General features: G+C 40.2%; 1 protein-coding gene across 1 annotated transcript in view; it reads left to right on the forward strand.

The window, feature by feature from the left end:
* Positions 1 to 15,018, forward strand: part of atp8b1 (ATPase phospholipid transporting 8B1) — a 35,495-nt gene extending 20,477 nt beyond the window's left edge. Inside the window, exons 4-30 of the mRNA XM_085278932.1 lie at positions 1,236 to 1,349; positions 1,446 to 1,544; positions 1,822 to 1,883; positions 1,994 to 2,066; positions 2,905 to 2,975; positions 3,473 to 3,555; positions 3,666 to 3,824; positions 4,049 to 4,137; positions 4,471 to 4,661; positions 4,781 to 4,865; positions 5,214 to 5,337; positions 5,848 to 5,891; positions 6,045 to 6,201; positions 6,285 to 6,473; positions 7,418 to 7,530; positions 7,620 to 7,784; positions 7,934 to 8,045; positions 8,184 to 8,259; positions 9,769 to 9,901; positions 10,072 to 10,200; positions 10,290 to 10,446; positions 10,536 to 10,759; positions 11,403 to 11,486; positions 11,713 to 11,958; positions 12,152 to 12,290; positions 12,789 to 12,919; positions 13,413 to 15,018. Of these exons, the coding sequence (XP_085135058.1) occupies positions 1,236 to 1,349; positions 1,446 to 1,544; positions 1,822 to 1,883; positions 1,994 to 2,066; positions 2,905 to 2,975; positions 3,473 to 3,555; positions 3,666 to 3,824; positions 4,049 to 4,137; positions 4,471 to 4,661; positions 4,781 to 4,865; positions 5,214 to 5,337; positions 5,848 to 5,891; positions 6,045 to 6,201; positions 6,285 to 6,473; positions 7,418 to 7,530; positions 7,620 to 7,784; positions 7,934 to 8,045; positions 8,184 to 8,259; positions 9,769 to 9,901; positions 10,072 to 10,200; positions 10,290 to 10,446; positions 10,536 to 10,759; positions 11,403 to 11,486; positions 11,713 to 11,958; positions 12,152 to 12,290; positions 12,789 to 12,919; positions 13,413 to 13,649 (3,486 nt within the window). The 3' untranslated portion in view covers positions 13,650 to 15,018. The remainder of the gene's footprint in view (positions 1 to 1,235; positions 1,350 to 1,445; positions 1,545 to 1,821; positions 1,884 to 1,993; positions 2,067 to 2,904; positions 2,976 to 3,472; positions 3,556 to 3,665; positions 3,825 to 4,048; positions 4,138 to 4,470; positions 4,662 to 4,780; positions 4,866 to 5,213; positions 5,338 to 5,847; positions 5,892 to 6,044; positions 6,202 to 6,284; positions 6,474 to 7,417; positions 7,531 to 7,619; positions 7,785 to 7,933; positions 8,046 to 8,183; positions 8,260 to 9,768; positions 9,902 to 10,071; positions 10,201 to 10,289; positions 10,447 to 10,535; positions 10,760 to 11,402; positions 11,487 to 11,712; positions 11,959 to 12,151; positions 12,291 to 12,788; positions 12,920 to 13,412) is intronic.
* The last annotated feature ends 1,100 nt before the right edge of the window (positions 15,019 to 16,118 follow it).

Raw genomic sequence — 16,118 nt, forward strand, 5'->3', positions numbered from 1 at the left:
ATAATAACCTGTTGATGACGCCATATTTTTTTTGTGTGTTAATCTAAAGAAGTACAAGTATATTCTGAAAAAGTTCACATTTAATGCATGTAGTAAACAGATGCCAAAAGCTTGACGTCTTAATAAAACCAGGTGCAGTCCTGTAAATTAAAAAACAAAAACAAAAAAAAGCAAAACACAAGTATGCACCATGATTTAGTAGCTTCTAGAGTTCATTGATGTGTGTGGGCATGGTAAAATCTTAAATGGATCGGTTCTTATGTAGCTCTATAATACTTCGGCATGAAGAGGAGTTTATGGTTGACTTATAATACCCAAGTCCTGTGGCTGCGAGACAAGATTGTGTTATGGCGTGAATAAAAACCTGAATGCTTCAGACTAGCAAGATGCCAAAACGTCAGTGCGTTTCTTACTGTTAATTGCTATAAAAGTGGTTAATAGTATGTAGTTTCTCAAAGAACTGGACATATTCCTGAGGAAATACTTCTTTTTTCTCATATTGATGATGACTGAGATCACTAGCTTGAATAAGACAAGTTTGGAAACCTTTCCCATTTTCTCCCATGACATTTTGCAACAGAAAATGAATTTTTATTAAAACAAAAACAAAAAAAACCTGCTTCACCTGCAGGTCTTAGTCTAAAAAGCAATCCGCTGTTCCAGACTAGAATCTTTGGCTAACTGCGTCTGTTTGCTTTGATATTTATGTGAAGGTTCAACATAACACAGATACAGAATGGAAGCATAGCCTCAGATAGAACAATGTCCATCACCCCATTGGACACCAGCTGGGGGAATCTGCCCTGAGCCAGCTCTTATCATTCAGCACCAGTAAGAAGAGAGTCTGCCCTCTGTGAAATCAAACTCTGAGCTCTCCCACAGTGGCAGAGCTTCAGTGTCTTGCTCAGTGGAAACCAGGTGTAATAAGCAGAGTTTAGATGGTTATCTGTAAATGAAACACAGCATCAGCTCAGTACTGACAGCATGATAAGTTTACAATTTCTCAACCCTACTTTCTGCAGAGCATCTTTGTCTTTCTAACCAGAATCGAGAATTTTATAACTCTTGCTTTATCATAAACATGTAGTCTTCAAGCCTAGTCTGAATTTACTTTTGTAGTAGAATTGAAATCAAGTTGTTTTTAAATAAGCTGCCAAAATAAGCTCTTGCGTTTAAAATGACTCGTTTTTTTGGAATAGAGAAGTAAGCAAATTGTTTGTTTCTTTTCTCTGCAGGGAAATGCCATTAAGACGTACAAGTACAATTTCTTGACCTTTCTGCCCCTGAATCTGTATGAGCAGTTTAGGAGAGTAGCCAATGTCTACTTCCTGGCTCTGCTCATCCTACAGGTATAAATATTACTTCTATGCATTATCTGTTTTATGACTGACAGTTTTGCAAAGAATGGGGATCAGTGAGTGCCACCAAATGTCTTGTTTGTTTAGATTATTCCAGAGATTTCTACTCTGCCCTGGTATACTACTCTGATTCCCCTGGTCATCGTGCTTGGAATCACCGCTATCAAAGATCTGGTGGACGATCTGGTAAGATTTGGTCTTTGGAAGACATGCGAGGTTAATTCTTCTGTCATTGTCTTCTCGACTTGGCCCTCAGGTGCAAACTTGCTTACTCTCATTGTTCATCTTGGCAAAACAACATGCAGCATTGTTTTAATCAGTTCAAAAAAAACCTAGCGATATATTTTCAGTTTCCTTTGTAGAAGAACGAGGAAAAGGTTCAAGTTGACTGGATGCTCCTACAGCTACTCTGCATAGTTTTTGATTGTTTTATTCTTCATGTTCTTATGTCTTTTTACTTCAGGCACGCCACAGGATGGACAACGAGATCAACAACAGGAAGTCTGAGGTTCTACTAAATGGCAGGTTGGAAGAAAGCTGCTTATCAAAATTTTTTTTTTTTAATCAATTTAAAAAAACAAAACAAAACCCATTTCCCTTTCTCTTTTTTTTTTTTGCTTTTCTCTTTGCTTCAGGTTTCAAGAGGCCAAGTGGAGGGAAATCCAGGTTGGAGATGTGGTTCGTCTCAAGAAAAATGACTTTATTCCGGTATGATAATTCACCCAAAGTGGGGGTTTTTCCTACAAGGTTGCATTAGTTTTAATTTAAATCAGCCATAACAAGCTCACATAATGAGCACACACTTAATTTATTTCCTTCAAAAATCCCTATTACGATGTGAACTGAATTTCAACTTTTTTAGCGCTATGGGACTTTAAGATGAAATATTATTACGTGAAGACCAATAACCTCACTAAATTGATGTAATCTTTAAAATAATAGTCTTTGTTAGAATCAGAAAGCATTATCCAGGATGTGTGTGTGTGGTTTCAGTCACTTTCATGATGTAGTAAATTCAGTGCTCAGTTTTAACTTGAGATTTCACAAACTAATGGGTAACATCAAACAGCTGCATCCATTTTTATATATATTTAACTGTAGAGAAAAGGTACAGAAGAAAACTCAAAGATGGCAAATGGACTTTAGAGGGACATGCTGAGGCCATTATGAGGTTCACTGTTACATAAACTAATGTGTCATCTACATAAGTTTACAAAAATATAATCTTCAGTGTATAGTCATTTTCTTTATACTTTACTTAAAAGGGACTCCTGATCGATCCTGGAGGCACTCCACTCATCAAATGTATTTGGATTAAAATGTATCCACATCTGCTAGGTATAAAGAAATGAGCTGAATAAAATGATACAGCATTGCATAATCCAGAACTTAAAATATTAGCTGATTGATCATTTAGTTTTGAGCAAAAGCGAAAGTCTTAAGAAATCGCAGATGTGTGCCTTGAATCCTTTGAGTGCTTTATAAATTTGAAAACTCAAATGTTTATATTTTCAGATATTTTATATATATATTTTTCACTCTGTAGGCTGACCTCCTGCTGTTGTCCAGCTCCAACCCAAACAGCCTGTGTTATGTTGAAACAGCTGAACTCGACGGGTAAGAAAGAGGGGGAAAACGCCATGTACTGTGCTATCACCATATATTAGGTTAAACTGTACAAACGATGCAATGGACTGTTGGAGTAGAGTACTGTGTTTGAGGAATTTCTATTTAATCAGTCTTTTTCCCAAGTGTTCAGTCAACAAATTACTAACTGAGAAGAGAAGAGCAAATTTGAAAAGCCTTTTCTAAGAACCAAACAGTCTTTGCTCTGGTGTGTGAACGCGTTCTGCTTTTAAGAGGGAACACCTTTAAATCAAACAGATACTTGTATATGTGGTGCAGTTAGATCCTCCAATAGAACGTGTTTACAGTGAATGGGAATAGAAATGAAATGAAATAGAAAGTGATACAAACAAGATCATAATCATTTATTTATTTTTTGCAAAAACAAAGAAATGATCTGGGGATTTTTCTTTGTTTTTAATCATTCTCCCAGACGGGGTTGGAATCAGTTCTCAGGTCTTTGTGTATATATTGTTTTCCCGTTGCAGCGAAACCAACCTCAAGTTTAGGATGGGACTTCGAGTGACTGATGAAAGACTTCAGGAGGATCATCAGCTCGCTGACTTCAATGGTAAGAACTGGATCACCACAACACACTCATTCAGTTTGAATCATGCTTACAGAAACAAGCTATTTCTTATTTTATTTCTCTGAACCAACGCCTTTTTTTCTGTCCCGTAGCCCTGATCGAGTGCGAGGAGCCAAACAACCGTCTTGACAAGTTTACGGGGATGATGCTGTGGGACAGGGAGCGCTACCCTTTGGAACTGGACAACATGCTGCTCCGAGGTTGCAAGATAAGAAACACTGACTGGTGTCATGGGCTGGTCATCTTTGCAGGTGTGTGTTTGTTGTTGTTGTTGTTGTTTGTTTAAAAAGTATATAAATAATTAAATATAAATGTGTGTGTTATTGGTTTTTGTTTCTAACTCAATACCAGATTGTACTTTCTTGTGTTGTAGTTTGGCAGTTCCTCTTCTTAAAACATTGGTATTTCAAAAGTTTGGTTAATTTGATTGTAAAGGTTAAAATAATGAACGTATTTTACTGACTTCTTGTTGTAGGAGGTGATACCAAAATCATGAAAAATGGTGGCAAGACGAGGTTCAAGAGGACCAAAATTGATGAACTGATGAACTACATGGTTTACACAGTAAGCTTCAATCACCATTTTAACACACAGTGTATATTTATTTTCATATCTATTATCTGATGCACCTCCTCGCCACAGACTGAGGTAAATGTTGGCCTGTATGACTGAATGTGTAAGCCCAATCTTCCTGAAGGCTTCTGTTTAAGTGATGCAAATATGCTATTGATGATGTTTGCTTTTTCTGAATATGTTTTGAGGTCTCCCCCCCCCCCCCAAAATTTCTTGCACTGACACTTAAACAATACATTTGCAATAAGTAAGTCAAGCCATACAAGTAGTATATGAAGTCTTCTCAACAGCTATTTGGTGTCTCTCTGTTACTCCTCACCATAGATCTTTGCACTGCTCATCCTGGTGTCCGCGGGTTTGGCTATTGGTCACACATACTGGTATGAGGCTATCGGCACCAAGGCCTGGTATCTGTTCGATGGCAAAGGTCAGACCCCCGGCTACAGAGGCTTCCTTAGCTTCTGGGGATACATCATCGTTCTCAACACCATGGTGCCCATTTCGCTCTATGTCAGGTACATAAAGCCAGACAAAATTAAGTGAAAACAATTATATTAATGCGTTTTGTGCTCACTTTCAGATTTGTGTGTGTTCAACAGTACACCAAATAAAAGTTTTTGTGCTTTGTCTACAGCGTGGAGGTGATTCGCTTGGGCCAGAGTAAGTTCATCAACTGGGACCTGCAGATGTATTTTGCAGAAAAAGACACCCCAGCTAAGGTACATTAACACTTGCATGTTTGTTTTTCAATTATCTTTTTTAACTGATTTTTTTCACCGCACTTTTATGCTGTATGTTGTTGAAGGCCTGTGAGTGTTGCCCCTCAATTAAATGGCCATTTCCGGTATTCAAGAATATAATGACGTTTAAACAGGCGAAGAGTATTTGTGGGAGTGTTTCGTTTTTTTTGTACCAAACCAAAATCATATGACATAAATGAAGAATATATGCTGTTTTGTGGTAAACCAGACCTTTTTAATTGGAGATTATTTTGTGAAAATGGCAGATTTTCCACCCTCAGTTGATCACTACAGCTCTGCTGCATAAACTCCTTTAACTGTCTGCAGGCTCGGACCACCACCCTGAATGAGGAGCTGGGTCAGATCCAGTACATCTTCTCCGACAAGACAGGAACTCTGACGCAGAATATCATGCAGTTCAAGAAGTGCACCATCGCTGGACGCAATTATGGTACTGAGGAGTTTTTGTTTCACACAAGGAAAAAATAAGATTCAGGAATGGGAGTTTTACATACCCCCCCCCCCCCCCCCCCCCCCCCAAAGAAAAGCCACCTGTGATGTTCCGGTGTTGGTTTTTAGCTTAAAGTTACCCAAACTTTAAGCTACACAGGTAATAATGGCACATAACTACCGGCAATGAAGTTTGTGCCAAATACATGTTTTTGATTAATGGTAACAAAAGAAAAGCAGCAGTTTCCTGATCAGTGGCCTGTGGCACAGCTTTGAGGGAGTTAAAAGATCGAATCAAATGCAAATTAAAGCAGAAAATGAAACAAATACATGAATCTAGGAAAATATGTTAAGTAAATTGTTGGGTCCTGTATCAACTCTATTTAAAACCTCTCATTCCTGTCTTTCAGTGTGTTTTTTGTTTTTTGACAGTTGCTGTACTGTGGATTTGTAATTTTGGCATTAAAAGTTTGTTTTGTGGGGGGTTGTCTTTGGTTTTTTTTCCCCACAGGTGATCCAACTACTGCTGAGGGTGTGTCACTGGAACGAGGAAAGGTAAAATCTAAATAATGAGTTGAAAGAATTTTCATGAGTAGAAACAAATTAAATGTCAGTTCGATCTTCAGCAATCTGTAAAAATGGTCCCCAAAAAACCCTATAAACCCAGGAAAATGGAAAGTCATAAAACCTTTTTCTATTTTATGTCAGCTGGTGGACTGGAGCTGGAACCGCTATGCTGATAAGAAGTTCCAGTTCATAGATCATTCCCTGGTTGCCCATGTCCGATCCAAGAAGGATAAAGATGCCATGGAGTTCTTCAAACTGCTCTCCCTCTGCCACACCGTCATGGTGGAGCACAAAGACGGTAATCCTACAGTCACATAATATAGGTCCTATTTAAAAAGAAGACTGCAGGTACTGACATCTGCTTTTGTACTGTCCTCTCAGATGATCTCGTATACCAGGCAGCGTCTCCTGATGAGGGCGCCCTGGTCACGGCTGCCAGGAACTTTGGTTACGTGTTTCTGTCTCGTACGCAGGACACCATGACCATCAGGGAGATGGATCAGGAGATGACCTACGAAATGTTGGCGCTTCTCGACTTCAACTCTGACCGCAAGCGCATGTCTATCATCTGTACGAGCACACAGCCTGACATAATGTCCTTAAATACTTCTTTAGATGTACAGTTATCTGCATACACATGAAGCTGCAAGGGAAAAAAACCCATCAAACTTTGAAACAGAAACAAAACAAAGTACCAAGTTACTGAAGGATGCGCAATGAATGAAAAACTTGATGAAATGCCACCTAAAAACTGAATAAATCAAGTCTTCACTAAATCATGGAAGGATTTTATTATGTTTCTACTCAAAATGCACAACTGGCACAGAACTCAAAAGTATTTGAACAGTTTTACTTGTTTTGGACAATCTTTAATATAAATGCATACGTAGTTAATCCTAAACATATTCTGTAATTTCAATATGTGTGGATGCTGCATGACCTGGACGTGGATCCAGATCTTGCTAAAACCGTCGCTACTGCACCACATGCCATCCTTTTATAGTGTAAGGAATATAGATTGTATATAAATGGGCATATTGCTTCAGGGCCTAAAAAGTGAAACCTGTGACTCACCTTCTTTCTAGTTGTCAGCAGGCGGCAGCACCTCTGGATGCAAAAAGAAGTGCGGTCATTTAGAAATCTAAAGGAAATGACCCTACTTATATCTTTGATTTCAACAAACAGGTTCCCGATGACTTTATGGTCTCAGTCAATAGTTTCATTCATAGTTTTATTTCTCTAAATTCTTATTTTTAATTTAAAGTGAAATAGAAAATAAAACAGGGTTTGTTTGTTTGTTTGTTTTTTGCAAACTGGCAAAAATTACAAATTTCAAAAAAGGTTTCCAAACGTCACTATGACTACGGTCTTTTTATAGAAATAACTAAAACAAATAAGAGCAATATTATCAAAGCTATTTAGACTGGACAGATTGGACCTGCTACTTTTGACTTTTTACCTCACTGAGACTTCTGTCTAATTACCGCTGATCTTTCTATGTACTGTCTTTTTAGTGAAGTTTCCCGATGGCCGTATTCGTCTCTACTGTAAAGGAGCAGACACTGTCATTTACGAGCGTCTCTCCCCCAGCTCCAAACATAAGGAAACCACCCAGACTGCTCTTGATGTGAGCTATTGTTTAATCTCATTTGCAGCATGCCAGATGCTGTCTTTTTCTCTCAGGAGTAAACAAAGTCAACATTTTCATGTTATCAGGTCTTTGCCAACGAGACCTTGCGGACACTGTGCTTGTGTTACAAAGACATCAGCGCTGAAGAGTTCGAAGCCTGGTCCAGGAGACACAAAGAGGCCCAGGTGACCATGAATGACCGCGAAGCTGCCCTGGATGCTGTGTATGAGCAGATCGAGAACAACCTGATGGTGAGTGGGAAATGACTACGCTTTAGTTTCTATATACATGTAGACTTCATTTGAATGTTTTAATTAAAAAATCTCTTCTGCTAAAAATCTATCGGATTTTAAAGCAAGAAGCTCCCGTTACAGCTAGTAACGAGTTCTCTTGCATTTAGCTAATTGGAGCAACGGCTATTGAGGATAAACTACAGGATGGAGTTCCAGAAACCATTGCCAAGCTGGCTAAAGCAGACATCAAGATCTGGGTCCTGACTGGAGATAAGAAAGGTACCATCACCCCAAAGTGCACAAGAAATAAAACACCTGTATCACATGAATAACAGCGACATGCCTGAGCTGGTTAAAGTAACAATTTGGATGAATTGAATCTGAACTCGTGTTTTAATCTTCATAATTTATCCCCAGAAACGGCAGAGAACATCGGATATTCCTGTTCACTTCTGACAGACGACATGGAGATCCACTACGGAGATGATGTCAAGTAGGTTGACAAGAACATTGCAAACGACATCCCAAGGCGGACTGTCCCTGCAGACTCAATTAAATTCAGTTTTATTTATATAGCGCCAAATCACAACATCGTAGCCTGAAGGTGCTTTATATTGTAAGGTAGACCCCACAATAATACATGGAGAGAAAAACCCGACAATCACATGACCCCCTATGAGCAAGCACTTTGGCGACAGTGGGGAGGAAAAACTCCCTTTTAACAGGAAGAAACCTCTGGCAGAACCAGGCTCAGGGAGGGGCGGAGCCATCTGCTGCAAGCGGTTATGGTGAGAGAAGGAAGACAGGATAAAGACATGCTGTGGAAGAGAGACAGATATTAATAACAAATGTGATTCAGCAGAGAGGTCTATTAACACAGTGAGTGAGAAAGGTGATTGAAAAGGAAAGACTCAATGCATCATGGGAATCCTCGGCCTACACCTATTGCAGCATAACTAAGGGAGGATTCAGGGTCACCTGGTCCAGCCCTAACTGTATGCTTTAGCAAAAGTAAAGTTTTAAGTCTAATCTTAAAAGTAGAGATAGTGTCTGTCTCCCGAATCCAAACTGGGAGCTGGTTCCACAGAAGAGGGGCCTCTTCTTTTTTTTAAATTTTTTTTTTATTTTTAATTTTATTTTAGGTTAGATTAATTTCCATCCATCCATCCATCTTCATCCGCTTTATCCGAGGCTGGGTCGCGGAGGCAGCAGCCTAAGCAAAGATGCCCAGACCTCCCTCTCCCCAGCCACCTCCTCCAGCTTATCCGGGGGAACACCAAGGCGTTCCCAGGCCAGCCAAGAGATATAATCTCTCCAGCGTGTCCTGGGTCTGCCCCGGGGCCTCCTCCCGGTGGGACATGCCTGGAACACCTCACCCAGGAGGCGCCCAGGGGGCATCCTTGTCAGATGCCCGAACCACCTCAGCTGGCTCCTTTCGATGTGGAGCAGCAGCTGCTCTACTCTGAGCCCCTCCCGGATGGCCGAACTTCTCACCCTATCTCTAAGGGAGAGGCCAGCCACCCTTCGGAGGAAGCTCATTTCTGCCGCTTGTATCCGCGATCTCGTTCTTTCGGTCACTACCCACAGCTCGTGGCCATAGGTGAGGTGAGGTTCGACTAGCGGACGAACTCTCCTTTCCAGCACCCTGGCATAGACTTTCCCAGGGAGGCTGAGGAGTGTGATCCCCCTGTAGTTGGAACACACCCTCCGGTCCCCCTTCTTAAAGATGGGGACCACCACCTGGTCCCCATCACAGATGTAAAATTTTCTTTTTAACATGTAACTTGATGATGATGATGTGTTCCATCATCAAGTTACATGTTAAAAAGAAAATAACTTGATGATTGGACACATCGCCATCAAAACATCAGAAAACAGTGAAATGAAACCATTGCATTCTGTTTCCATTCATATTTAAAGTGTTCCAACCATCTTTTATACTATTTATGGCCCAACTGTGTTGCAATTGAGCACTGTTATCACCTGTATTGTGTGTCTACAGTGAGAAGCTAACCAGACGTCAGGCCAGCAGAAGGGATGACCCTCAAGCTTACCGTCGAGGCAAAAAGAAAACGGCCGAGCCTTTCTTTCCCGGATCAAACAAAAATGCTCTCATCATCACTGGAGGATGGCTGGTGAGCTTTCTTCAAAAACCAAAACTAAATTAAAGCTACTATAAAAGATGAATTGGTAGTACTAAAAAGCCTAGCCAATGTTATAGTCTAAAGATAAATGTAATATATTGCCTTTAATACGGTTTCCCTGCATGGTTTACATACTAATCTACTCTCTTTATTCTTTTCAGAATGAAATTCTGTATGAAAAGAAGAAGAAACGCCGTCGTCTGCGTCGTCTGCGTCTAAAGAGGCGTCAACCTCCAAGCAACCCTCAGGACGGACAGCCGATGGATGATTGGGAGAAAGAGATGAGACAGGTTTAACAAAAAACTTTGATTATTGTGAGTAAGAAGAATTTTTGTCTTCATGATATTAAATCCAGTGAAATGTTTCTCTCTACCGGTAGATTGACTTTGTGGATATGGCTTGTGAATGCGAGGCGGTCATCTGCTGCCGTGTAACACCGAAACAAAAGGCTAATGTGGTGAGTTTGGTGAAGAAGTACAAGAAGGCTGTGACACTGTCCATCGGAGACGGAGCCAACGACGTCAATATGATCAAAAGTAAGGACACAAGCTAACTGTGCTCACGCCAAGTGTGTAAGATTCTACGAATCTGCTCTAAGATTTCTCCCCGTCCGCTCTCCCTCCAGCTGCAGACATCGGTGTCGGTATCAGCGGTCAGGAGGGGATGCAGGCCGTCATGTCCAGCGACTACGCCTTTGCTCAGTTCCGTTACCTGCAGCGCCTCCTGCTGGTGCACGGGCGTTGGTCTTACATCCGAATGTGCAAGTTCCTGCGTTTCTTCTTCTTCAAGAACTTTGCCTTCACTCTGGTCCACTTCTGGTACTCCTTTTTCAACGGATACTCCTCACAGGTCAGCAGCACTGTGAAAGTCATCCCTTTTGATTTTATTCTGAAAAGAAGGGAATGTTTGTAGTATCATAGCCATCATTAGACTAACTTTTCATGGAGTTTGCCCATTATAACATGTACTTTAACCCTGTGAAAATTGCAAACGTAGTGAGTAGCTCCCACACAAAACACTGAAGCTCATTTCTGTAGAATTTTTAATCCATGTTCAAACATGGCAGAGAGTAAATGTTCTCCTGCTGGAAGACATCCACAGAAAACGCCTTTCACACACACAACCTAATTTCCATTAGTCAACATCAACTTCTCGGTTTAATGTCTAAATTTGTACCTTGGTCCTTTTGCCTAAGGGGTCGTAATGTTAACCTTCAAAGGTTTTTACTGAGCAACACCTAAAAGAATACTTTTAACGGTGCATACATCTGAATGCTCCAGTCGCACAAGAGGCAAGAACAAGATTATGATACTGCAGACGTCTCTCCTACATCTTCAATTCCTCATCCCACTAAGTAGCATGATTGCTTTGGATTAGGTTGTGCAGTGAGAAGTGCAGATTTGTGGTGCTTTACTTCTAAAGTACACACTCAGTGACAGATAATACTGAACAGCAACAGAGACGATAAATGATTGTTTTTTCCTTCCCGCAGATCACCTTTGAAGACTGGTTTATCACACTCTACAATCTGGCTTACAGCAGCTTGCCTGTTCTACTTGTTGGACTTCTTGACCAGGTAAAAGCTGAATTTGTTGTAGACCAAAGAAAAGAGGGCTATTGTATCCTGCATGAATGTAAAAACTAATTATGAATACCGGTAGCTTTTTTTTTTCCTTCATAATTTTCTCATAATTTCATGGCACAAAGACAGAGTTAAAGTTTAGTTGAGTCATTCTTCAGTAGATATTTTTTTTCTTAATCTTAAAATTTCTTGAAACCTTCTCTTTCTTTCTCTGTTGTAGGATGTCAACGACAGACTGAGTTTAAAATTCCCCAAACTCTACATTCCCGGTCAGCAGGGGACGTTGTTTAACTACAAAAACTTTTTCATCAGCTTGTTCCACGGCATCTTCGTCTCACTCATCATCTTCTTCATACCTTATGGAGCCTTCCTGCAAACCATGGGGCAAGACGGAGAAGCCCCCTCAGACTATCAGTCCTTTGCTGTCGTTGCTGCCTCGTCCTTGATTTTTATCGTGAATCTGCAGGTTGGTTACAAATTTCTGAGCATGTGCAGTGCATAAATTTTCAGTTTTTGCTTTTAGGAATTATAATTCGGATTTTGTGACTTATTTGAAGTATTGATGTTGTCAAAATATGGAGCTACTCAAGAATATTGATATTTGTAATGGCTTTTATGTAAAATATCCTGTCTGTCTTTTCTCCTTCCTGTCTTGTCAGATCTCCTTAGATACCTCCTACTGGACTTTTGTCAACTGCTTTGCAGTTCTGGGCAGCATAGCCATCTACTTTGGGGTCATGTTTGACATCCACAGTGCTGGGATCCATGTCATCTTCCCCTCAGTTTTCACCTTCACAGGTTAGTTGACCACAGCGTCACTAATTTAAGCGGTTTGTCTGACTGTTATTCAAAAAGCCAATAAGGGTTGATGACGTATTCTAAAATTCCTGTGTTGGTTGGCCTCCAATTTAAAGCCTGCTTCAGATTAAATCGCTCCTAGGGGATCTCTGGCCAGCTGAAGCTGCAATATCACTGACAAATTACTTGTTGATATATTAAACAATAATTGCATTAAGGCAACTTCATCATTCATTTGTAGCTTTCAGTGTAGACACTCCTTACAGCTGTTTGTCAAGAAAAGTTAAGTCTCTTTAACTGCTAAATCCTCTACAAGTTGTCAGTAAGTCAGGCTTTGACAAAAGGCTTTTTATTTTCATTAGCATGAATGCAATAGCCTTCTACTAATAATTTTACCCAATGAGAATCATGTCCAAGTATTGAAGGTCCCCACATAAACCCCTCATTCTTCATTTCTCTGTTAACATGTGTGTGTGTATTTATATGTTGTGTTTGTAGGGGTAGCACCAAATGCTTTACGCCAGCCGTACCTGTGGTTAACCATCATCCTAACTGTGGGCATCAGCCTTCTGCCTGTCATCTGCATCCAGTTTCTCTCTAAAACCATCTGGCCCTCTGTAGGAGACAAGGTGAGACCTCTGCCAGTGCAGCAACAAGCCTGCTGGTCATTTTCTGACCCATCAGCCTGAACCCTCTCAGGGAAGGTGGGGGAGTCCTGGGTGATGGGCAATAAGATGCTTGACATACATAAATATATTAATAAACATAAAACAACATAGCTTTGTTTTTTGTTTTTTTGTTTCTTTCATGCATTGCTTTAAATGTATGATTATCACTTACTAATTCTGGCCACAACTTTATTTCCTAACATTGATGGCAGGGCTGTAGCATAGATTATCCTAACCCACCATTCTTACATTACAATTACACAGCATCATTAGGGTGCCGGCTGTATTGCAGAATATGCAAGCGCTCTTTTGTAATTACAAGTTGCTTTTAAGGCTGTATTCTGACCATCTTTTGAAGTAAAATTGATTTCTTCTTTCCATTATGACTTTCTACTGTATTTCCATGGACCCTTCTGCTTCATATATTACCGGCTTATTTCCAATCGTCCTTTAGGTCCAGAGAAACAGAAAGAAATACGAGATGGAGCTGAAGGAAGACGACGATAAGAAAAAGCCAGCGCCCTTCCAGCGAGGCCGGCGTTCCCGGCGATCTGCATACGCCTTCTCTCACGCCCAAGGCTACGCTGACCTTATTGCATCTGGGCAGAGCTTTCGACGGCGCCCACGGGCACATGGTGGACCTCAAGAGAGCATCAGGGAGATTCCCCGGAGAGAGGCCGAAAACATCTGAAGGGGCGGGTCTGAGTCTGAGACGGAGCAAAACTGCAGTAGGGGGAGCTGTAAATATTTGGGAGTGCAAAGAGCACTTAGTTATTCTATTGCAGTTTAAGAACATTTTCCCTATAAGGTATTCTGAGCATGCCAGAAGGGAATAAAAGAAAATGAGCTCTCCTGAAGTTTCTTAAATGAAACTCTTCTAAATTGTTTTTCGCTCCTGTCTGTGACCTAGACTCCCCGCCTCCAGATGCACCTCTATGCACAAACTTTGTTGAAATACTAAAGCGAAAAAAGCTCACCGAAAACGACCGTCATTATGAGGTCTGAGGTCACGCAGCATCTGTGTGACTGACAATGTTATTTAACTCAGGATTTTAAAAGAGTTTTATTTTTAGTCAGTTTATCCCTGCTAAGTCTTTCTGTACTGTAACACTAATATAATAATTTTGATTTTGAGTTTTAGCCTTGTGTCTACAGCACACTTGACATATTAGTGTTTTCGTTAAAAGTATAAGAATAATATTTAATCTGTACTGCATTAAGTCAGACTAAAGCATCGGTTAGTTTGATTTCCATTCGTTGACCTCCAAAGATTTACCTTCACATTAAGCTAGTGGGCTAAAGTTAAACAAGTCAAGACATCATCTTTTTAATATTTTATTCTACATAATAGTGGGACGTTACTATGCTAGGCAATGCAGGGTGGTCAGATGTTATAAAGTGTGTCTTAATTTAACAGTGAGATGTGAATGGTGATCTTTTCTCCTCTGCAGCATCAAACCAGGTGTACTTAGAGTAATCACTAAATTAAGGTACTTCATGCTTGAAATCTTTTAAATACCTCTTTCCAAGTTGGATCCTTGTTTTGTTCGGTGCCTTACATTAAAAAAAAAAAACCCACACTTTCCTCCTCCAACAATCTTCAGAGCTTACTTCAGAAATAGAGCAAGGGTTTGTCGGTTTATCTTCATTTGATTAACTTTTACTAGTTTGTACGTTCCTTTCTGTTTTTACAAATTATTCCAAGTTAACTTACATGTTCTTTAGGTTCAAACAGGAGAATTATCTTAGTGTGAGTGGGTATGTGTGTGTATGTGTATGTTTGTTTCATTTTGTTTACAATCAACCCAAAGAAAAGGTTTTTTTTCCAGTCCTCTAATCAGGTTTAGAATATTGAGGAGCCAAGACTGATGATAGTTCCTGTTCTGACTGTTACTGTATCTTTTTCATGCTAGTGTTACTGTCCACAGATGATGTCTTTTTATTCCTGAATGAATGGAATAGTCGATCAGGACTGCTGTTAAGTAAAAGCAGCAGTATGGTCTTTGATGTATGATGGTGTTTTATCATGTGGTTGTTAATAAAAGCCAAGGGCACATTTAGCAATCTGAAATGTGTCTTTATTTAAATTTTAATTTGAGTATTGCTCCTCTTTTCTGCAGTCTCTCACCCTCCCAAACTGGTCAAAAACAGATTCCTGCCAGTACTTCAACTTTGTTCTAATGAAGGTGTCTTCCTGGCAGAAGTGCTTTCTTACAAGAGAGATAATGTATAAGCAATCTTCTTAGTCCAAGCTCTGTTGAGCTGAGTCTTCCTTTAACCTTAACTAGTAATGACTTAATGAATTTATTCACAAATCAAATAATAATCATCTCACAAATCTATCATTACATACAGCAACCTTCAATACCACTGATATTTATTTAGTGTCTCTCTGACTGAGCTTTCTGAGTGAACTTCAACCATTACTTCCCGCAGACAGTCAACACGTCTGTTAGAACCCATCCCTTCAAAAGTGCTCAAAGAAATCCTACCACCATGTTTGAGAAGCAATAATCTCTCTGTTAATGGGCAACGTGCCACAGGCCTTTAAAAGGCCGTAATTAAACCATGACTTGAGAAGCCAGCAGTTGACACAGCTCTTACCTAATTATCGATACATCTCCAACCTTCGTCTCATCTCAAAGATTCTTGAAAGAGTAGTTGTCAAACAGCTAACAGATCATCTTCAGATGAATGGCTTATTTGAAAAGTTTCAGAGCTCATCATAGTGCTCTCTGTGCTCGTCCTGCTAGACCTCAGCGATTAGACCATGCTGTCAGTATAAGATGGTTTGACTCCTATCTAATAGACTCTTATTTGTTCCTGGAAATGGATGGAGTGTGTGTAGCTGTATCCCAATTCAGGGTCTGCAGCCTTAAAGGCCGCATTTTAAGGCCGATTACATCACAGCAACACAACGAAGGCTGTCCCAATTCGAAGGCTGCTCGAAATGCGGCCCTCAAATGCGTCCTCCTTTTCCCTGAATTTTAAGGACGTGGCGGTGTAGACTTCGTCGTGGCCCAACATATCCCAGAATGCATAGCGCGGCGGTGGGTGTGGACAATTTTTCCGAAAAAAAAACGGCGGATGAGGGGCGCCCGAGAAAACTTTAAGTATGTACTGAATATTATGTCACTTATTTATGTGCAAATGTTTAATA

This window comes from Mchenga conophoros, linkage group LG7 (assembly GCF_057382185.1).
Source record: "Mchenga conophoros isolate Kocher_MC1m ecotype Shallow Benthic linkage group LG7, M_conophoros_male_GT1.1, whole genome shotgun sequence".
Classification (NCBI taxonomy): domain Eukaryota; kingdom Metazoa; phylum Chordata; class Actinopteri; order Cichliformes; family Cichlidae; genus Mchenga; species Mchenga conophoros.